The sequence below is a fragment of the Oncorhynchus nerka genome, linkage group LG24, assembly GCF_034236695.1.
Source record: "Oncorhynchus nerka isolate Pitt River linkage group LG24, Oner_Uvic_2.0, whole genome shotgun sequence".
Taxonomy (NCBI): Eukaryota; Metazoa; Chordata; class Actinopteri; order Salmoniformes; family Salmonidae; genus Oncorhynchus; species Oncorhynchus nerka.
Window position 1 is genome coordinate 23,033,067 of NC_088419.1, and position 21,273 is coordinate 23,054,339.

Here is a 21,273-nt window from a genome sequence, read left to right on the forward strand (position 1 = left end):
TGGTCTCACTCTGCTCTCTCTCCTCTCTCCTCCCTGCTGTACCATGTGTCTCTCTGCTCTCTCTCCTCTCTCCTCCCTGCTGTACCATGTCTCACTCTGCTCTCTCTCCTCTCTCCTCCCTGCTGTACCATGTCTCTCTGCTCTCACTCTCCCTCTCCTCCCTGCTCCATCTCTCTCTCTCTCTCCCTGCTGTACCATGTGTCACTCTGCTCTCTCTCCTCTCTCCTCCCTGCTGTACCATGTCTCACTCTGCTCTCTCTCCTCTCTCCTCCCTGCTGTACCATGTGTCACTCTGCTCTCTCTCTCCTCCCTGCTGTACCTTGTGTCTCTCTGCTCTCTCTCCTCTCTCCTCCCTGCTGTACCTGGTCTCACTCTGCTCTCTCTCCTCTCTCCTGGTCTCCCTGCTGTACCATGTGTCACTCTGCTCTCTCTCCTCTCCTCCCTGCTGTACCATGTGTCACTCTGCTCTCTCTCTCTGCTCTCTCCTCTCTCCTCCCTGCTGTACCATGTCTCACTCTGCTCTCTCTCCTCTCTCCTCCCTGCTGTACCATGTGTCACTCTGCTCTCTCTCTCTCTCTCCTCTCCTCCCTGCTGTACCATGTCTCACTCTGCTCTCTCTCCTCTCTCCTCCCTGCTGTACCATGTCTCACTCTGCTCTCTCTCCTCTCTCCTCCCTGCTGTACCATGTGTCTCACTCTGCTCTCTCTCCTCTCTCTCCCTGCTGTACCATGTGTCTCACTCTCTCCTCCCTGCTGTACTCTCTCTGCTCTCTCCTCCCTGCTGTACCATGTGCTCACTCTGCTCTCTCTCCTCTCTCCTCCCTGCTGTACCATGTCTCACTCTGCTCTCTCTGCTCTCTCCCTGCTGTACCATGTGTCTCTCTCTCTCCTCTCTCCTCCCTGCAGTACCTGGTCTCACTCTGCTCTCTCTCCTCTCTCCTCCCTGCTGTACCATGTCTCACTCTGCTCTCTCTCTCTCTCCTCCCTGCTCTCTCACTCCCTCTGCTGTGTACCATGTGTCTCACTCTGCTCTCTCTCCTCTCTCCTCCCTGCTGTACCATGTCTCACTCTGCTCTCTCTCCTCTCTTCTCCCTGCTGTACCTGGTCTCACTCTGCTCTCTCTCATCTCTCCTCCCTGCTGTACCATGTGTCTCACTCTGCTCTCTCTCCTCTCTCCTCCCTGCTGTACCTGGTGTCTCACTCTGCTCTCTCTCTCTCTCTCTCCCTGCTGTGTCTCACTGCTCTCTCTGCTGTACCATGTCTCACTCTCTCTCTCTCTCCTCCCCCTGCTGTACCATGTGTCACTCTGCTCTCTCTCCTCTCTCCTCCCTGCTGTACCTGTCTCACTCTGCTCTCTCTCCTCTCTCCTCCCTGCTGTACCATGTGTCACTCTGCTCTCTCTCCTCTCTCCTCCCTGCTGTACCTTGTCTCACTCTGCTCTCTCTCCTCTCTCCTCCCTGCTGTACCATGTGTCTCACTCTGCTCTCTCTCCTCTCTCTCCCTGCTGTACCATGTCTCACTCTGCTCTCTCTCCTCTCTCCTCCCTGCTGTACCATGTGTCTCACTCTGCTCTCTCTCCTCTCTCTCCCTGCTGTACCTCTCCTCTGCTCTCTCTCCTCTCTTCTCCCTGCTGTACCTGGTCTCACTCTGCTCTCTCTCCTCTCTCTCTCCTCCCTGCTGTACCATGTCTCACTCTGCTCTCTCTCCTCTCTCCTCCCTGCTGTACCATGTCTCACTCTGCTCTCTCCTCTGCTGTACCATCTCTCTCTCTCTCTCTCTCCTCCCTGCTGTACCTGGTCTCACTCTGCTCTCTCTCCTCTCTCCTCCCTGCTGTACCATGTCTCACTCTGCTCTCTCTCTCTCTCTCCTCCCTGCTGTACCATGTGTCTCACTCTGCTCTCTCTCCTCTCTCCTCCCTGCTGTACCATGTCTCACTCTGCTCTCTCTCTCTCCTCTGCTGCTCTCTCCTCTCTCCTCCCTGCTGTACCATGTGTCTCACTCTGCTCTCTCTCCTCTCTCCTCCCTGCTGTACCATGTCTCACTCTGCTCTCTCTCCTCTCTTCTCCCTGCTGTACCATGTGTCTCACTCTGCTCTCTCTCCTCTCTCCTCCCTGCTGTACCATGTCTCACTCTGCTCTCTCTCCTCTCTCCTCCCTGCTGTACCATGTGTCTCACTCTGCTCTCTCTCCTCTCTTCTCCCTGCTGTACCTGTGTCTCACTCTGCTCTCTCTCCTCTCTCCCTGCTCCCTGCTGTGCTGTACCATGTGTCTCACTCTGCTCTCTCTCTCTCTCCCTGCTGTACCTCCCTGCTGTGTACCATGTGTCTCACTCTGCTCTCTCTCCTCTCTTCTCCCTGCTGTACCTGGTCTCACTCTGCTCTCTCTCCTCTCTCCTCCCTGCTGTACCATGTGTCACTCTGCTCTCTCTCCTCTCTCCTCCCTGCTGTACCTGGTCTCACTCTGCTCTCTCTCCTCCCTGCTGTACCGTGTCTCTCTGCTCTCTCTCCTCTCTCCTCCCTGCTGTACCATGTGTCACTCTGCTCTCTCTCCTCTCTCCTCCCTGCTGTACCTGGTCTCACTCTGCTCTCTCTCCTCTCTCCTCCCTGCTGTACCTGGTCTCACTCTGCTCTCTCTCCTCTCTTCTCCCTGCTGTACCTGGTCTCACTCTGCTCTCTCTCCTCTCTCCTCCCTGCTGTACCATGTGTCACTCTGCTCTCTCTCCTCTCTCCTCCCTGCTGTACCTGGTCTCACTCTGCTCTCCCTCCTCTCTCCTCCCTGCTGTACCGGGTCTCTCTGCTCTCTCTCCTCTCTCCTCCCTGCTGTACCATGTGTCTCACTCTGCTCTCTCTCCTCTCTCCTCCCTGCTGTACGGTGTCTCTCTGCTCTCTCTCCTCCCTGCTGTACCTTGTGTCTCTCTGCTCTCTCTCCTCTCTCCTCCCTGCTGTACCATGTGTACCATGCTCTCTGCTCTCTCTCCTCTCTCTCTCCCTGCTGTACCATGTGTCACTCTGCTCTCTCCCTCTCTCCTCTCTCCCTGCTGTACCATGTGTCTCTCTGCTCTCTCTCCTCTCTCCTCCCTGCTGTACCATGTGTCTCCTCTGCTCTCTCTCCTCTCTCTCCTGCTGTACTGTGTCTCTCTGCTCTCTCTCCTCCCTGCTGTACCTTGTGTCACTCTGCTCTCTCTCCTCTCTCCTCCCTGCTGTACCGTGTCTCTCTGCTCTCTCTCCTCTCTCCTCCCTGCTGTACCATGTGTCTCACTCTGCTCTCTCTCCTCTCTCCTCCCTGCTGTACCATGTGTCACTCTGCTCTCTCTCCTCCCTGTTGTACCATGTGTCACTCTGCTCTCTCTCCTCTCTCCTCCCTGCTGTACCATGTGTCACTCTGCTCTCTCTCCTCTCTCCTCCCTGCTGTACCATGTGTCTCACTCTGCTCTCTCTCTCCTCCCTGCTGTACCTTGTGTCTCTCCTCTCTCTGCTCTCTCTCCTCTCTCCTCCCTGCTGTACCTGTACTCTGCTCTCTCTCTCTCTCCCTGCTCCATGTGTCTCTCTGCTCTCTCTCTCCCTGCTGTACCATGTCTCACTCTGCTCTGTGTCTCTCTCTCTCTCCTCCCTGCTGTACCATGTCTCACTCTGCTCTCTCTCCCTCCCCCTGCTGTACCATGTGTCCTGCTCCTCTCCTCTCTCCTCCCTGCTGTACCATGTGTCACTCTGCTCTCTCTCTCTCTCCTCCCTGCTGTACCATGTCTCACTCTGCTCTCTCTCCTCTCTCCTCCCTGCTGTACCATGTCTCACTCTGCTCTCTCTCCTCTCTCCTCCCTGCTGTACCATGTGCTCTCTCTCCTCTCTCCTCCCTGCTGTACCATGTGTCTCACTCTGCTCTCTCTCCTCTCCTCCCTGCTGTACCTTGTCTCACTCTGTCTCTGCTCTCTCTCCTCCCTGCTGTACCTGGTCTCACTCTGCTCTCTCTCCTCTCTCCTCCCTGCTGTACCATGTCTCACTCTGCTCTCTCTCCTCTCTCCTCCCTGCTGTACCATGTCTCACTCTGCTCTCTCTCTTCTCTCCTCCCTGCTGTACCGTGTCTCCTCACTCTGCTCTCTCTCTCTCTCCTCCCTGCTGTACCATGTGTCACTCTGCTCTCTCTCCTCCTCCTCCCTGCTGTACCATCTCACTCTGCTCTCTCTCCTCCTCCCTGCTGTACCATGTGTCACTCTGCTCTCTCTCCTCTCTCCTCCCTGCTGTACCATGTCTCACTCTGCTCTCTCTCCTCCCTGCTGTACCTCTCTCTGCTCTCTCTCTCTCCCTCCCTGCTGTACCTGGTCTCACTCTGCTCTCTCTCCTCTCTCCTCCCTGCTGTACCATGTCTCACTCTGCTCTCTCTCCTCTCTCCTCCCTGCTGTACCATGTCTCACTCTGCTCTCTCTCCTGCTGTCCATGTCTCACTCTGCTCTCTCTCCCTCTCTCCTCCCTGCTGTACCATGTGTCTCACTCTGCTCTCTCCTCTCTCCTCCCTGCTGTACCATGTGTCTCACTCTGCTCTCTCTCCTCTCTCCTCCCTGCTGTACCATGTCTCACTCTGCTCTCTCTCCTCTCTTCTCCCTGCTGTACCATGTGTCTCACTCTGCTCTCTCTCCTCTCTCCTCCCTGCTGTACCTTGTCTCACTCTGCTCTCTCTCCTCTCTCCTCCCTGCTGTACCATGTGTCTCACTCTGCTCTCTCTCCTCTCTCCTCCCTGCTGTACCATGTGTCTCACTCTGCTCTCTCTCCTCTCTTCTCCCTGCTGTACCATGTGTCTCACTCTGCTCTCTCTCCTCTCTCTTCTCCCTGCTGTACCATGGTCTCACTCTGCTCTCTCTCCTCTCTTCTCCCTGCTGTACCTGTGTCTCACTCTGCTCTCTCTCTCTCTCCTCTTTCTCCCTGCTGTACCATGTGTCTCACTCTGCTCTCTCTCCTCTCTCCTCCCTGCTGTACCTGGTCTCACTCTGCTCTCTCTCCTCTCTCCTCCCTGCTGTACCTGGTCTCACTCTGCTCTCTCTCCTCTCTTCTCCCTGCTGTACCTGGTCTCACTCTGCTCTCTCTCCTCTCTCCTCCCTGCTGTACCATGTGTCACTCTGCTCTCTCTCCTCTCTCCTCCCTGCTGTACCTGGTCTCACTCTGCTCTCTCTCCTCTCTCCTCCCTGCTGTACCATGTGTCTCACTCTGCTCTCTCTCCTCTCTCCTCCCTGCTGTACCATGTGTCACTCTGCTCTCTCTCCTCTCTCCTCCCTGCTGTACCGTGTCTCTCTGCTCTCTCTCTCCTCCCTGCTGTACCTGTGTCTCTCTGCTCTCTCTCCTCTCTCCTCCCTGCTGTACCATGTCTGCTCTGCTCTCTCTCTCCCTCCCTGCTGTACCATGTGTCACTCTGCTCTCTCTCCTCTCTCCCTGCTGTACCTGTGTCACTCCCTGCTGTACCCTGCTGTCTCTGCTCTCTCTCCTCTCTCCTCCCTGCTGTACCATGTGTCTCACTCTGCTCTCTCTCCTCTCTCCTCCCTGCTGTACCTGCTGCTGTACCTTGTGTCTCTCTGCTCTCTCTCCTCTCTCCTCCCTGCTGTACCATGTGTCTCTCTGCTCTCTCTCCTCTCTCCTCCCTGCTGTACCATGTGTCACTCTGCTCTCTCTCCTCTCTCCTCCCTGCTGTACCATGTCTCACTCTGCTCTCTCTCCTCTCTCCTCCCTGCTGTACCATGTCTCACTCTGCTCTCTCTCCCTCCCTCTCTCCTCCCTGCTGTACCATGTGTCACTCTGCTCTCTCTCCTCCCTGCTGTACCTCTCTCTGCTCTCTGCTCTCTCCCTCTCTCCTCCCTGCTGTACCTGGTCTCACTCTGCTCTCTCTCCTCTCTGCTGTACCATGTGTCACTCTGCTCTCTCTCCTCTCTCTCCCTGCTGTACCATGTCTCACTCTGCTCTCTCTCCTCCCTGCTGTCCATGTGTCACTCTGCTCTCTCTCCTCTCTCCCTCCCTGGTCTGTGTCACTCTGCTCTCTCTCCTCTCTCCTCCCTGCTGTACCATGTGTCACTCTGCTCTCTCTCCTCTCTCCTCCCTGCTGTACCATGTCTCACTCTGCTCTCTCTCCTCTCCTCCCTGCTGTACCATGTGTCACTCTGCTCTCTCTCCTCTCTCCTCCCTGCTGTACCATGTGTCTCACTCTGCTCTCTCTCCTCTCTCCTCCCTGCTGTACCTTGTGTCTCTCTGCTCTCTCTCTCTCTCTCCCCCTGCTGTACCTGTGTCTCACTCTGCTCTCTCTCCTCTCTCCTCCCTGCTGTACCTGTGTCTCTGCTCTCTCTCCTCTCTCCTCCCTGCTGTACCATGTCCATGTCTCTCTCTCTCTCTCCCTCTGTACTCCTCTCTCCTCCCTGCTGTACCATGTCCTCTGCTCTCTCTCCTGCTGTACCTGTACCGCACTCTCTCTCTCCTCCCTGTGTCACTCTGCTCTCTCTCCTCTCTCCTCCCTGCTGTACCATGTGTCACTCTGCTCTCTCTCCTCTCTCCTCCCTGCTGTACCATGTGTGTCTCTGCTCTCTCTCCTCCCTGCTGTACCTTGTGTCTCTCTGCTCTCTCTCCTCTCTCCTCCCTGCTGTACCTGGTCTCACTCTGCTCTCTCTCCTCTCTCCTCCCTGCTGTACCATGTCTCACTCTGCTCTCTCTCCTCTCTCCTCCCTGCTGTACCATGTCTCACTCTGCTCTCTCTCCTCTCTCTGCTGTACCATGTGTCACTCTGCTCTCTCTCCTCTCTCCTCCCTGCTGTACCTGTGTCACTCTGCTCTCTCTCCTCTCTCCTCCCTGCTGTACCATGTGTCTCTGCTCTCTCTCCTCTCTCCTCCCTGCTGTACCATGTCTCACTCTGCTCTCTCTCTCTCTCTCTCTCCCCTGCTGTACCATGTCTCACTCTGCTCTCTCTCTCTCTCTCCTCCCTGCTCTCTCTCCTCTCCTCTCCCTGCTGTACCATGTGTCTCACTCTGCTCTCTCTCCTCTCTCCTCCCTGCTGTACCATGTGTCTCACTCTGCTCTCTCTCCTCTCTCCTCCCTGCTGTACCATGTCTCACTCTGCTCTCTCTCCTCTCTTCTCCCTGCTGTACCATGTGTCTCACTCTGCTCTCTCTCCTCTCTCCTCCCTGCTGTACCTCTCACTCTGCTCTCTCTCCTCTCTCTCCCTGCTGTACCTGTCTCACTCTGCTCTCTCTCTCTCTCCTCCCTGCTGTACCATGTGTCTCACTCTGCTCTCTCTCCTCTCTCCTCCCTGCTGTACCATGTGTCTCACTCTGCTCTCTCTCCTCCCCTGCTGTACCTCCCTGCTCTCTCTCCTCTCTCCCTCCCTGCTGTACCTGGTCTCACTCTGCTCTCTCTCCTCTCTCCTCCCTGCTGTACCTGTGTCTCTCTGCTCTCTCTCTCTCTCTCCCTGCTGTACCTGTGTCTCTCTCTGCCTGCTCTCTCTCTCCTCTCTCCTCCCTGCTGTACCATGTGTCTCTCTGCTCTCTCTCCTCTCTCCTCCCTGCTGTACCATGTCTCACTCTGCTCTCTCTCCTCTCTCCTCCCTGCTGTACCATGTGTGCTCTCTCTCTCTCTCTCCTCCCTGCTGTACCATGTGTCTCTCTGCTCTCTCTCCTCTCTCTCTCCCTGCTGTACCATGTCTCACTCTGCTCTCTCTCCTCTCTCCTCCCTGCTGTACCATGTGTCTCTCTCTCTCCTCTCTCTCCCTGCTGTACCATGTGTCTCACTCTGCTCTCTCTCCTCTCTCCTCCCTGCTGTACCATGTGTCACTCTGCTCTCTCTCCTCTCTCCTCCCTGCTGTACCATGTGTCACTCTGCTCTCTCTCCTCCCTGCTGTACCATGTGTCACTCTGCTCTCTCTCCTCTCTCCTCCCTGCTGTACCATGTGTCACTCTGCTCTCTCTCCTCTCTCCTCCCTGCTGTACCATGTGCCACTCTGCTCTCTCTCCTCTCTCCTCCCTGCTGTACCATGTCTCACTCTGCTCTCTCTCCTCTCCTCCCTGCTGTACCATGTGTCACTCTGCTCTCTCTCCTCTCTCCTCCCTGCTGTACCGTGTCTCACTCTGCTCTCTCTCCTCTCTCCTCCCTGCTGTACCATGTGTCTCACTCTGCTCTCTCTCCTCTCTCTCCCTGCTGTACCATGTCTCCTCTGCTCTCTCTCCTCTCCTCCCTGCTGTACCATGTGCTGTACCATGTGTCACTCTGCTCTCTCTCCTCTCTCCTCCCTGCTGTACCATGTGTCTCTCTGCTCTCTCTCCTCTCTCCTCCCTGCTGTACCGTGTCTCTCTGCTCTCTCTCCTCTCTCCTCCCTGCTGTACCATGTGTCACTCTGCTCTCTCTCCTCTCTCCTCCCTGCTGTACCATGTGTCTCATCTCCTCTCTCCTCCCTGCTGTACCTTGTCTCACTCTGCTCTCTCTCCTCTCTCTCCCTGCTGTACCATGTCTCACTCTGCTCTCTCTCCTCTCTCCTCCCTGCTGTACCATGTCTCACTCTGCTCTCTCTCCTCTCTCCTCCCTGCTGTACCTTGTCTCACTCTGCTCTCTCTCCTCTCTCCTCCCCTGCTGTACCATGTCTCACTCTGCTCTCTCTCCTCTCCTCCCTGCTGTACCATGTCCACTCTGTGTCTCTCTCTGCTCTCTCTCCTCTCTCCTCCTCCTGCTGTACCATGTCTCACTCTGCTCTCTCTCCTCTCTCTCCCTGCTGTACCATGTCTCACTCTGCTCTCTCTCCTCCCTCCCTGCTGTACCATGTGTCTCTCTGCTCTCTCTCCTCTCTCCTCCCTGCTGTACCATGTGTCACTCTGCTCTCTCTCCTCTCTCCTCCCTGCTGTACCTGTCTCACTCTGCTCTCTCTCCTCTCTCCTCCCTGCTGTACCATGTGTCACTCTGCTCTCTCTCCTCTCTCCTCCCTGCTGTACCATGTCTCACTCTGCTCTCTCTCCTCTCTCCTCCCTGCTGTACCATGTGTCACCATGTCTCACTCTGCTCTCTCTCCTCTCTCCTCCCTGCTGTACCATGTGTCTGTCTCACTCTGCTCTCTCTCCTCTCTCCTCCCTGCTGTACCGTGTCTCACTCTGCTCTCTCTCCTCTCTCCTCCCTGCTGTAACATGTCTCACTCTGCTCTCTCTCCTCTCTCTTCCCTGCTGTAACATGTCTCACTCTGCTCTCTCTCCTCTCTCTTCCCTGCTGTACCATGTGTCTCACTCTGCTCTCTCCTCCCTGCTGTACCATGTCTCACTCTGCTCTCTCTCCTTCTTTTCTTCATGCAGTACCGTGTGGAGTCCATGATGCTGCGTGTGGCCAAGCCCATGAACTACATCCCTGTTACGCCCAGCGTACAACAGAGAGCCCAGCAGAGGGCGCCACAGTGCATCCCGCTGGTCATGGAGCCTGAGTCGCGCTACTACAGCAACTCTGTGGTGGTGCTGGACTTCCAGTCGCTCTACCCCTCCATCGCCATCGCCTACAACTACTGCTACTCTACCTGCCTGGGCCACGTGGAGAGTATGGGAACGTAAGGGACAACGCCTAGATAGAGAGAGACACACACCAAGCATGCACGCCTACACTACACACGTTCTTAGCATTCTGATAGGTTAAGATGTGAGTCAAGGTACAGAGACCAACCACTGTGAGTTGTTTCAGGGCCGATGAGTTTAAGTTTGGCTGCACCTCCCTGAGGGTTCCCCCTGAGCTCCTCTATCAACTCCGCAATGACATCACCGTCTCTCCCAACGGCATGGCCTTTGTCCAGGTACAACTAGTCCTCTGATACTGTCATGTGATTAACATTCACTTTTTCTTCTGGAGTCGGTGGCTTTTTGATCGAACAAACAACAAAACTATCATGGCTCTTCTAAGACGGAAGTGTGTGTCTGTGTGTCCTCTCCGTCCAGCCCACGGTGAGGAAGGGTGTCCTGCCCATTATGTTGGAGGAGATACTGAATACGCGGTTCATGGTGAAGCGTTCCATGAAGACCTACAAGCAGGATAAGACCTTGATGAGGCTGCTGGACGCCAGGCAGCTGGGACTCAAGCTCATCGCCAACGGCTATGCCGCCGCCAACTGCTCTGGACGCATGCCCAGCGTAGAGGTGAGGGCCTGGGGTTCATACACACGGTCTGCCACACTCACCAAAATCTGACTGTTAACTGGTTCTCTCCTGTTGTTGTTTGTGTTGTAAACGTTTGAGCTGTGAAAATCATTTCCTCTTAAAAGGATCATATACACTGAGTGGTCAGTTTATATTAGGTACACCCATCTAGTACCTATCTAGAGTCGGACCCCCCCTTTGCCTCCAGAACAGCCTGAATACTTTGGGCATAAAAACGTTGCTCAATTGGTATCTCGGGACCTAACGTGTGCCAGGAAAACGTTCCCTACACCACCGGCACCAGCCTGTACCGTTGACACCAGGCAGGATGGGGCCATGGACTCATACTGCTTACGCCAAATCCTGACTCTGCCATCAGCATGACTCAACAGGAACCAAGATATGTCGGACCAGGCTATGTTTTTCCACTCCTCAGTTGTCCAGTGTTGGTGATGGCGTGTCCCCTGGAGCCACTTCTTCTTGTTTCTAGCTGATAGGTGTGGAACCCCGTGTGGTCGTCTGCTGCAGTAGCCCATTCCTAACAAGGTTCCGCGAGTTGTGTTCTGAGAAGCCGTTCCTCACTCCACTGTTGTACTGCGCCATTATTTGCCTGTTTGTGACCCGCCTGTTAGCACGATTCTTGCCATTCTCCTTCAACCTCTCATAAACAAACTGTTTTCATCCACAGGACTGTCGCTGACTGGATGCTTATTGTTTATTGCACCATTCTCTGTAAACCCCTAGACAGTGTCGTGTGTGAAAAGCCCAGGAGGCCAGACGATCATACCGCGCTCAAAGTCACTTAGGTAACTTGTTTTGCCCATTCTAATGTTCAATCGAACAGTAACTGAATGCCTCGATGCCTGCTTTATATAGCAAGCCACGGCCACGTGACTCACTGTCTATAGGAGCGAACCCGTTTTGTGAATGGGGTGGTGTACCTAATAAACTGGCCTCAGTGTATACGTAATCTAAATCACTGTTTCTAAAGTCAACGTGATACAGTTTGTCTCCTTTTCTTCTCCCTCCCATCAGTTGTTAGCTGGGTTTGTATTAATTAACCTTAGCTGAAAGCTTTTTTCTCATGGTTATCTTTCCCCCTGTATGGTGTCGTTAGGTTGGTGACAGTATTGTCCACAAGGCCAGGGAGACCCTGGAGAGAGCCATCAAGCTGGTCAACGACACCAAGAAATGGGGAGCCCACGTTGTGTACGGGGACACAGACAGGTAAGGGATGAGATTTAGAGAATTTATTTATTTTTATTTTATTTCACCTTTATTTAACCAGGTAGGCAAGTTGAGAACAAGTTCTCATTTACAATTGCGACCTGGCCAAGATAAAGCAAAGCAGTTCGACACATACAACGACACAGAGTTACACATGGAGTAAAACAAAACATACAGTCAATAATACAGTAAAAAAACAAGTCTATATACAATGTGAGCAAATTAGGTGAGAAGGGAGGTAAAGACAAAAAAGGCCATGGTGGCAAAGTAAATACAATATAGCAAGTAAAACACTGGAATGGTAGAATGAATCATCAGGTATTGTACCGTCTGGTTTTTCTGACTCTTTTACTCTCTGCTTGTCTCTTTCAGAATGTTTGTCCTGCTAAAGGGAACGACTAAAGAGCAGGCCTTCAGGATCGGCAACGAGATCGCAGAGGCAGTGACTGCTACCAACCCTAAACCTGTCAAGCTGAAGTTTGAGAAGGTACAGTCTCTGCTCGGTATGAAGTGTCTAGACTGGCTGGCTGTGTCAGTCTATTTACAGTGTGTCTTACTAAATCAACAGCCCTCACAACCATGATTTGCTACTACTCAGTGTGAATTAGGTTGCATTGACATTGTGTGTGGTATTTGTTTGAGTCTGTGCATTAATTACAGAACCATTACTTTAATCGTGTGTGTGTGTGTGTGTGTGATCCCAGGTGTACCTGCCGTGCGTGCTCCAGACAAAGAAGCGCTACGTGGGCTACATGTACGAGAGCCTGGACCAGAAGGATCCCGTGTTCCACGCCAAGGGGATGGAAACAGTGCACCGAGACGGATGCCCTGCTGTTTCCAAGGTAACCGGCAACATTAGACTATTTCTGCCTGCTCTCTCACTCTGTCTACACCCTTCACAGTCACGCCACAGCCCGTGCTCAGACTAATACACAGATAGCAATGGGAGAAAGGATGTATTTTTAAAACTGTCCTGTGTTCTATGGTAGCAGTCAGCCTGGTCGATGTATAGAATATAGACTGGTGTGGGACCTCCTCATCTCCATAGATTTTTGAGCGTTCCATCAAGCTGCTGTTTGAGACGCGGGACATCAGCCTGGTGAAGCAGTTTGTGCAGAGTCAGTGTGTGAAGGTGCTGGAGGCCAAGGCCAGCATGCAGGACCTGACCTTCGCTAAGGAGTACAGGGGCAGCGGCTCCTACCGGCCGGGGGCCTGCGTCCCTGCTCTGGAGCTCACCAGGTACACCAACAACACGCCGCCTGAGGGGAGGGTGGTCCTAGTGTTTATGACAGGATACTGTCTGAATTACGGTAACAGTAGCATCATTGAGAAATATTGTGTGGGCATGTGTGTGTATGTGGGCCGACGTGTGTGAGAGACCTCCCTCTCGTCTGCCTGCTTGCTCTTTGTGAAGCCACTTACTGATTTCCCAGAATGCCCATTGTCTGCCTGAACTACAACCGGCCTAGCTCAGTGTACTGTACCTGAGACAGTTGCTTAGCAACCCAGCCCTAATGGGTGGAAAAATATGATTTCAGATGGTTTAAGCGGGAATGTTCAGCGTGATTTATGAAGATTAGCTATGACAATTTATTACAGTCATTTATCTTGCTGCAGTACAAAACAAGGAATCAAATGCATAATGTTTAATTCGTATATGTTCCCTTTTGAAGAAAAATATACAAATGTGATCATTTTAAAATCTGAATACTGCATGTGTGGTCCTACACCACAATATGGATATAACTGCACATATCTAGGGTGCTAGATAAGCAGGAACCAGCCATTCCTTTACTGTCTTGACCCCCCCCAGGCGTATGATGGCCTATGACCGGCGCCTGGAGCCGCGGGCGGGCGAGAGGGTGCCCTACGTGATTGTGTACGGGAGGCCGGGTGTGCCCCTCATCCAGCTGGTGCGGCGGCCCCTGGAGGTGCTGCAGGACCCGAGTCTGCGCCTCAACGCCACCTACTACATCACCAAGCAGATACTGCCCCCGCTGCAGCGCATCTTCCAGCTCATCGGCGTGGACGTGCTCAGCTGGTACCAGGAGATCCCCAGGGTGAGGCTATGAAAGAGTGGTGCAGATGAAGGGGTGGGCCATCTGCTCTAAAAGTTAGTTACTGGGATTCATTAAACTGATGGACTGATTAAACGATTGATGTTTGTTGACACACACAGACATAATGATTTTGAAAGCTTTGTCCAGACTCGTGCAGACGGACAACAAAAGACATGTCAGAAATCGAATGAAACTCATCCAATGCCCAAGTCATTTAGAGGCACTGCCTTTTTGAGATGCCAACGCTGCCATCTAGTGGTGAATTGTGTATAGGACATACTCATTTCATGCTGTTGTCTTGGTAGCCTGCATCAGACTAAAGCACAAAGGGACATAGCTCTTAGAGGATAAAACAGTGTCTGCCCTGTCAAATAGTGAATGACAGTCTTGATGATAAATACATTTATGTGATTGATGACCACTTTTCTATTATAGTCCAGCCCATGGCTCGAAACATGTCCTCTCTGTTCAGGTCCAGAAGGCATCGTGCTCCACCGTGGCTGAGAGGAAGGGGACCATCTCCCAGTACTTCACCACGCTGCACTGTCCTGTGTGTGACGAGCTCACCCAGCTAGGGGTGTGTACCAGCTGCCGGGGCGAGCCCCAACGCGTGGCCATCACTCTCCACCAGGACATGCGGCTGTGGGAGAGCCAGCAAGATCAGCTGCTACAGGTTAGCAGTCGGGGGGCAGGACATCACTGGGAAGCTACCACAGGCTGCAGATATGTTAAAGCTCATTTAAGTTTTTCTAAAAAGATCGAGTAGAGCGAGAGAGCCAAGCTTAGAATTGTATTTTTAACACTGTGATTGATGTAATATTACAGGGATAGGTCACTGGTTGGTGTAAATCTGTAGATAGAACTAGCTTTAATGATTCATTAGTGTTAAACTCCATTAACCAGCCTCCTGTTTTCCATTGGTCCAGATCTGTAGGAACTGTAGTGGCAGTGTGGAGCGGCAGGTTCTGTGTGTGTCTCTGGACTGTCCTGTGCTCTACAAGCTGTCCCGGGTCAACAGACAGCTCTCCAAGGTGCCCTACCTCCGACAGCTCCTGGAGCAGTTCTGATTCTGAACACGTTCTGGCCCACTGCTCTGCTATTCTGGTGCTAAACCAACGCTGTCTCATCCAGCTCAGTGTTTCCTTGTCTTTTCCTTTAAATGGTGCTTTGATTTGTTCTCATTAGCTGCTATTGGTTGGTTGTGCGTGAAGCTGATGTTTTTTCTTCAGATGGTCTCGTCTGTATCATAACGATGGCATTGACTCTGATCGAAGAGGACCTTACCGTTTTATTCTGAACTCGCAAGACTGAACACTATTCCTAAGGAGCTCCCGACGATGCGAAGATTGACTAAAGAAACCACTAACTTCATTTCCCTTTTTATATCAAATACATTTTATAAATAGTTATTGTACAGTGCCCATCTGAATTCTCTCTGTGCATCAGCATTAAAAAAGGAAAGCTCTAATCACAGTGGACAAATCAACTAGCTATTTTTTATCCATTCTGTTTGTGTGTAATACGTTTTTTCCCCGCCTGGATTTGTATTTGTCCATTTTGGCAAAGCATTATCCTTATACTCCGAGACACTGATGCCTATCAAGAGGATGGGGACTATTCATTTCAGTTTTTACTTCTGGGACTGTTGCAATACTGTGTTTTGATAATTTATGGCAAGAGTATATTATTTCCTTAAGCTTCTTTTTTTTTTAATGCTTTCTCCATGTTAACAGCATATTTCATCTAACCATGTCAAGATGGATTCTATTGTTTCCCAAAACTATATACAGGATCTGTATAAACGTAAAAAGAAAAATGTAGGAAATGTTAGTTTTTTTCGTTTTTAATGGACATTGCTGTGGCTGCAGGTTGACGATTGGTTTAATAAAACTCCATGTATTAGTATTTTGTCATGGTTGTGATTTCCATTGTTTTAATAGAACAATTCAGAGATTGATCAAGTTATTAGCACAAAGATCACACATCTGAATGAAAAACTACAACTGATCACTGCACAACATTTCTAAATGATTTTCTAAAATATATTTTTTTGTTGCAGAAAACAAACTTCATTCAAAGGTCTGACAAAAACATAATTCATAGTCAGGCCACATTGGTGGCTAACATCCTATCTTTAACTGCTGAGAATTCACATATTACTAAATATGAATGACAAAGAAAATTACATCCAAGATATCTAAAGGAACCTATTTTCAGTGTTACGTTGGTGATTCTTCAGTATTCATTACCAGCAACCGTTGAGGCCTAACTTTCCCCCTAAACACAGCCTCAAATAACGTAGTAGACAAACTGTGGGGTAAATCCGTAGTATTAAACATGTTGGGCTCTATTCAATCCGTATCGCGGGAAGTTCAGCGTTAAAGTCATGATTGAAATTTAAAGGCAATGTTCCTGCATTAGCGAAGGCTGCATTCACGGTAAACGCTGCATATCGGGACCATCGGAAATTACCTTGGCATTTCTATTGCGTAATCTGTAACGCTTCAGTGATCCAGATTAAATAGAGCCCTTACATGTAAGTGTTAACAAGCTAAAGAAGCACATGACAAACAACCAGACATTAACAAACAAGTTTCTCGAGAGAAGGAGACATGGCTCTTGTAGAATACTAATATATGAAGTACTTATTGTAATGTCTTTACAGCACTCATGGTGCATTTCACACCCAGACTAGAACCCCTAGGCGTGATTCATTCCGATTGCACTTCGTGACTGACACTAAAAAGTTAATTTCCGATTTAGCTGACATATGCAGCATTTACTGTGAATGCGGTCTCGGCGAACAATGCCTTTAAAAGGACCATTGCGGACAAAACGCAATTGGATTGAATCCCAGGTTTAGGGCTCTTCAATGTGTATCGCTGAAGCGTTACCGATTGCACACTAGAAATGTCAAAGTACTTTTGGATTGAGCTGATTTATGCAGCGTTTACCGTGAATGTATTCTCTGCTAATGCGGGAACACTGCCTTTAAATTTCAATCACGCTGAATTTCCACGATATGGTTTGAATAAAGCCCCTAGTCCTTCTTTTCCCGGTCCAGGGAAAGCAGCATTTTCTGTCCGGGTGAGTCCCCCAGCGGAGCGGGAGAGTCTGAAAAAGAGGTCCCAACTGTGGGCTCTAGGGACTGGGCAGTAGAGGGGACAGATGTGGCACTGATGTCGCCTGATGTCCCCATAACATCAGGTGGTGGGAGCCCTTTGTTAGCAGGTGACAACGCTTTATTAGGAGATAAAGAGAGCGCTTTATTAGGAGATAAAGAGAGCGCTTTATTAGGAGATAACAATGCTTTATTCGGAGAGTTTATAAGGCTGGCGTCATCCATCTCGATTACCTCAAAGTCGGCGTCATTCCACTGGTCTGCCTCGTCATCCTCCTGCTGCTCCTCTTCCTCATCATTGGCTCCTGAGTCCAGCAGGCCTTGGCGGTACTCACTGTCGTCGGGCTCCTTGCGGCCCCTGATGCGGGGTGTCCTGCTGGGGCCGCTGGGGGACGAGGCCAGCCAGAACATGAAGGGGAAGAGGATGGAGGTCATTGTGGCGGTGGCCAGGGTCAGGTACATCAACAGGGGGTGACCATGGATCTTCCCCAGCAGGAAGCCCATCAGAGCGGGCAGGACCATCTCCCCCAGGGCTGCCCCCACCACAAAAACCGCCGCCGACCTCCCCGTCACTGTGGTGTACTGCTCCACCCAGGAGATCCCACTGGGGAAAGTGGTCGACATGGAGGCACCGTAGACACCAGTGCAGATCCACAGGGCCACCCTGTTAGTGCTGAAGAGGGTGAGGAACAGGGAGGACAGGGTACAGCCCACCAGGCTCAGTAGGATCATGGTGCCTGGGTGCATGCAGGACACAAAGAAGATGGCCAGGCCACGGCCGGCAGCGAACGTCCCCCAGAACAGGGAGTTGAGCCCTGCTGCCTGGGCCTCGTCCATATGGATATAATCCTTAGCATAGGTGAAGATAAAGGAGCCGTACGCCACCTCGGCCCCCACGTACCAGAAGAAGAAGACAAAGAGCATGGCGATGAGTGCGTTGTGATGCTTTGACACCAGGTGCTTCCCTGAGGGGGTCTGTGCCCTGCCCTGAGGGGGCCTGTGGCGGGCATAGAGGATGAAGAAGAGGAGTGAGATTAACAGGATGAAACCACTGATCACAATGTAGGCCCACATGGACTTGAGGGTGCTGCTACTGAGGACATAGCGTTTGGGTACATAAGGGAACTGTGTTTGGAACACATCGTCTGTGACAGGTGGGAAGGTCAATGTTACCGGCGGGGCTGCCATGCTGCCGTTCGTAGCCACATCCAGCTCCAAGTCTGTTCCAAAGAGCAGCTTGGCGATGATGGGCGAGACGAAGGCCCCTGCGGCGAAGCTGAAGTGCAAGGCCTGCAAGTGAGAGCCAGCCTGATCTCCCCACGTCTGCAAGATCAGGACATTACCACCTGCCAGGGAGGACAGTAAATGGCATCAGAGGCATTCACTAAGGGCCATGTCTTGTACTGTGCAGTAAGTACCTATTTACTATATTAAAGATAGATTGTCTGTTCCTACCTGTATCTAGAAAGCCCATAGAAACTCCAATACTGGACATCAGAGCAGTGAGGAGAAGGGCTGTCTTACAGAAAGGGATTGCAAACATCCCAAACGCTGTGATCAACATGGAAAGGCCTGTGATGAAAATACAGTGTTATACAGTGTTATACAGTGTTATACAGTGCACCATGCATTGTGGAAAAAGGTAATGAACACCCACAAAAAACAACCTACATCATTCTTTGATAAACATACACGATGCATTTACAGTAAGGCTTTGTGCATACTGTGTAGGCAAATATATATATATATATATGGAGCAAAAATATAAACGCAACATTCAACTATTTCAAAGATGTTACTGAGTTCCAGGTCATATAAGGAAATCAGTCAATTGAAATACATTTATAAGGTCCTAATTTATGGATTTCTCATGACTGGGCACGTGGTCTGCGGTTGAGGCCTGTTGGACGTACTGCCAAGTTCTTTCTAATGACATTGGAGGCGGCTTATGGTAGCGAAATGAACATTCAATTCTCTGGAAACAGCTCTATTGGTCATTCCTGCAGTCAGGCTGCCAACTCCACGCTCAATCAAAACTTGAGACATCTGTGGCATTGTGTTGTGTGACAACTGCACATTTTAGAGTGGCCTTGTATTGTCCCCAGCACAATGTGCACCATTCTGGCATGGTCTACATGAGTAACCACGTCAGCCCTGAGGAGTATTTCTGTCTGTAATAAAGCCCTTTTGTGGGGAAAACAAAACATTCTGATTGGCCCACCCATGGCTGCACCCCTGTCCAATCATGTGAAGTCCATAGATTAGGGCCTAATGATTTTATTTCAATTGACTAATTTCCTTATATGAACTGTAACTCAGTAACATCTTTGACATTGTAGAATGTTGCGTTTATGGTTTTGTTCAGTATAGCTTCTTGATATGCCACACCTGTCAGGTGGATGGATAATCTTGGCAAATAAGAAATGCTCACTAACAAGTGATGTAAACAAATTTGTGCACAGAATTTAAGAGAAATAAGTGTATATGAAACATTTCTGGGATCTTTTATTTCAGCACATGAAACATGGAACCAACAATTTAAATGTTGCATTTATATTTTTGTTCAGTATAATAATAAATGCCACTAAGCAGATGCTTTTATCCAAAGTGACTTACAATAATGCATGCATACATTTTTCATACGGGTGGCCCTGGCAGACCAACAATCGCGGCATTGTAAGCACCATGCCCTACCAACTGAGCCATATGGGACCACAAACCTTAGAGCTTAAATATAATGGGAGTTTCTTTTTGCCAACGGACAGCATTTATTTGTGGTTTGAGTTTCTGTATATTATCATTTGTTAGACATACCCAGCAGAAGAAGGCTGTTCATGCAGTCAAAGAGAATCCCTGACAACATAGAGCCGCCTATATAGCCCATCGAGCGGCCTACGAAGATGTAGGAGATATTGCTGATGTCCTGGTTGACATTGATGGCCAGGTCTTGAAACGTGGGGCCTAAAACAGAGATACTCATCCCCTGGAAGACAGAAATAATCATTTAAAAAACACTTACTAGTATTGTCAAGTATAAGTAAGATACAGCCCTGCCCCTAGTGCAGTTCTCAGGCAAACATTGGTAGCATCTAGGGCCCCATCATTTTCTAGGATACATATATATTTTTTTAACTTTGTGTGGCAACCAATGGTAAAGAATGTAAACATTTTGTTTTCATGTCCCATTCTAAGAAGACAGTTATTCAAAATTGTACATTTGGACAGGTGTCAGGAAGTAAAAGTTCTGAAGTTGAAGAGCCAGTTTGACCAACTAACTCTGTCTTATGTCAAAATTAAATGTTTATCAAACGTCAAAGTGCTCAAGGTCAAGTGTAAGCATTAACTCTGAATTGTTAAGGTTAGGGTTAAGTATAGGTATTAACAACGACATCTTAAGGTTAGGCATTAACTCGGAATGGTTAAGGTTGGGCATAGGCTTTAAACTAAAATCCTCAAAAACAACTTTATCACTGTATTCGAACATGCAATCTTTGGCCCCACAGTTTAGGCATTAACCCCGAATTGTTGAGGCAAGATTTGGCATAGGCTTAAAAGCCTTGAGACATCTATCGCTGTGGTCGAACATGCAACCTTTGGCACCAGAATCATATGCTTACGGCCATCCCCGTCCAATGCCCTAGCAAATCCGAAACCTACTTGAACATAACAGCGCTCACAGTTGCCCATGGTGGCGGGTTTTAACGTCCTCAGACATGGATGAACTTCGAATACTGACTTGTATCACGGGTGACCTGGCTTTTTTGACAGCCCTGAAATAAAAATTCTGTTCATTCAGGATATAGGCCTAACTAAGCTCATTTTACCTCCACTGAAACAACCACAATCACAGAAATAATGAACTCAATGAATGCATCTTGGAAAGGCTACATCTTATTGAATGGGAATACATTGACTTTGTAAAGCTCGTGTACAATAAGATGACGTTTTAAACATTTAAAGACAACCTGCGATTTAGTATGAGCGAATATATGGGGATAGGGACACAACATCCTAACAATAATTTCCATTTAAACCAAAATATGCTAAACGTTTCTCAAACGGAAGCAAACTACCGGTACCTGCATTTGTCCAACAGAAACTCTCGTTTTGCTCTGTTTGGTTCGGTAAACGGTAAACGGTTTCCGAAATATAGTAGCTAATTTCAGGGCCTTGATGTTGACAAAATTGTCAAATGCAGTCCCTTCTACTTGCCTACTAGCCTAACAACAAGCACTCTTACCAGTCCGAGGAACGATGCACAGAGCGCCATGGTGATGATCCAGCCGCTGCAGCCTCCAGAACCGCTGGCGCTGCTAACTCCACCGATGATTTCAACCTCACCATCGGACCCCGAAATCGAACTCTCCTTCCTCCCTTTCATTACACTCTTCACCCCTCGCCTTGTGTCTTTCCTCTTGTCAAACAGAGTATGTTCCTCTTGGTCATCGTTATTATCATCCTCCTTCATTCTTGCGAAACGAACATGCTTCGTTTTCACAACAGGATCTCTGGCGGCCGAGGCAGACATGGTCGAGCTGTCAAATTATGTCTGGCTGTATCCTGCTGGTTGGGAAGCTTGCGCCAGTGCGTTTGGTAAACAAACTGCGCGCACTGACCGTTCCTTCAACGACACTTGCTGATATATTTTCGAGTCATTCATTCATTCATTGCATGAAGAATCGGACATGGGGAACGTTTGGCTGGGTGGTAAAAGCCGTGGTTCCATATGTCAAGTGTATGACAATATGGA

The 21,273-nt window shown here is 50.2% G+C and overlaps 2 protein-coding genes across 7 annotated transcripts in view; one reads left to right on the forward strand and one right to left on the reverse strand.

Annotated features, from left to right (window-relative positions):
- The window catches only part of LOC115107674 (DNA polymerase zeta catalytic subunit-like), a 143,216-nt gene extending 127,909 nt beyond the window's left edge, over positions 1–15,307 (forward strand). For 2 of the 5 annotated variants that reach the window (XM_029631178.2, XM_029631179.2), the window contains 10 exons: positions 9,291–9,535; positions 9,667–9,775; positions 9,918–10,115; positions 11,233–11,342; positions 11,715–11,829; positions 12,047–12,184; positions 12,391–12,581; positions 13,156–13,402; positions 13,875–14,075; positions 14,329–15,307. In XM_029631178.2, coding sequence (XP_029487038.1) covers positions 9,291–9,535; positions 9,667–9,775; positions 9,918–10,115; positions 11,233–11,342; positions 11,715–11,829; positions 12,047–12,184; positions 12,391–12,581; positions 13,156–13,402; positions 13,875–14,075; positions 14,329–14,469 — 1,695 coding nt within the window. In that variant the 3' untranslated portion in view covers positions 14,470–15,307. Of the gene's footprint in view, positions 1–9,290; positions 9,536–9,666; positions 9,776–9,917; positions 10,116–10,803; positions 10,922–11,232; positions 11,343–11,714; positions 11,830–12,046; positions 12,185–12,390; positions 12,582–13,155; positions 13,403–13,874; positions 14,076–14,328 lie in introns of those variants that run through there. The other 3 variants (XM_029631180.2, XM_029631181.2, XM_029631182.2) reach the window with 3 other exon arrangements.
- Positions 15,230–21,273, reverse strand: LOC115107675 (sodium-dependent glucose transporter 1-like). Of its 2 annotated transcripts, XM_065008719.1 has the most exons (5): positions 20,764–21,273; positions 19,338–19,506; positions 17,979–18,095; positions 16,758–17,869; positions 16,452–16,642 (listed from the first exon to the last, which is right to left on the reverse strand). In XM_065008719.1, the coding sequence occupies exons 1-5, from the start codon at positions 21,049–21,051 to the stop codon at positions 16,544–16,546; spliced, it is 1,785 nt and encodes a 594-aa protein (XP_064864791.1). In that variant the 5' UTR covers positions 21,052–21,273; the 3' UTR covers positions 16,452–16,543. The 2 variants fall into 2 exon arrangements, with proteins under 2 accessions (XP_029487043.2, XP_064864791.1); XM_029631183.2 differs by having other exon boundaries at positions 15,230–17,869.

Bases quoted from the DNA above. Each gene is read 5' to 3' on its own strand.
- LOC115107675 (XM_029631183.2), bottom strand. From the start codon at position 21,051: ATGTCTGCCTCGGCCGCCAGAGATCCTGTTGTGAAAACGAAGCATGTT. The intron at 19,507-20,763 runs GTAAGAGTGCTT...TCTGTCTTCCAG, and splicing joins GTGCATCGTTCCTCGGACTG to GGGATGAGTATCTCTGTTTT. The intron at 18,096-19,337 runs GTATGTCTAACA...TTTTCATCACAG, and splicing joins GAACAGCCTTCTTCTGCTGG to GCCTTTCCATGTTGATCACA.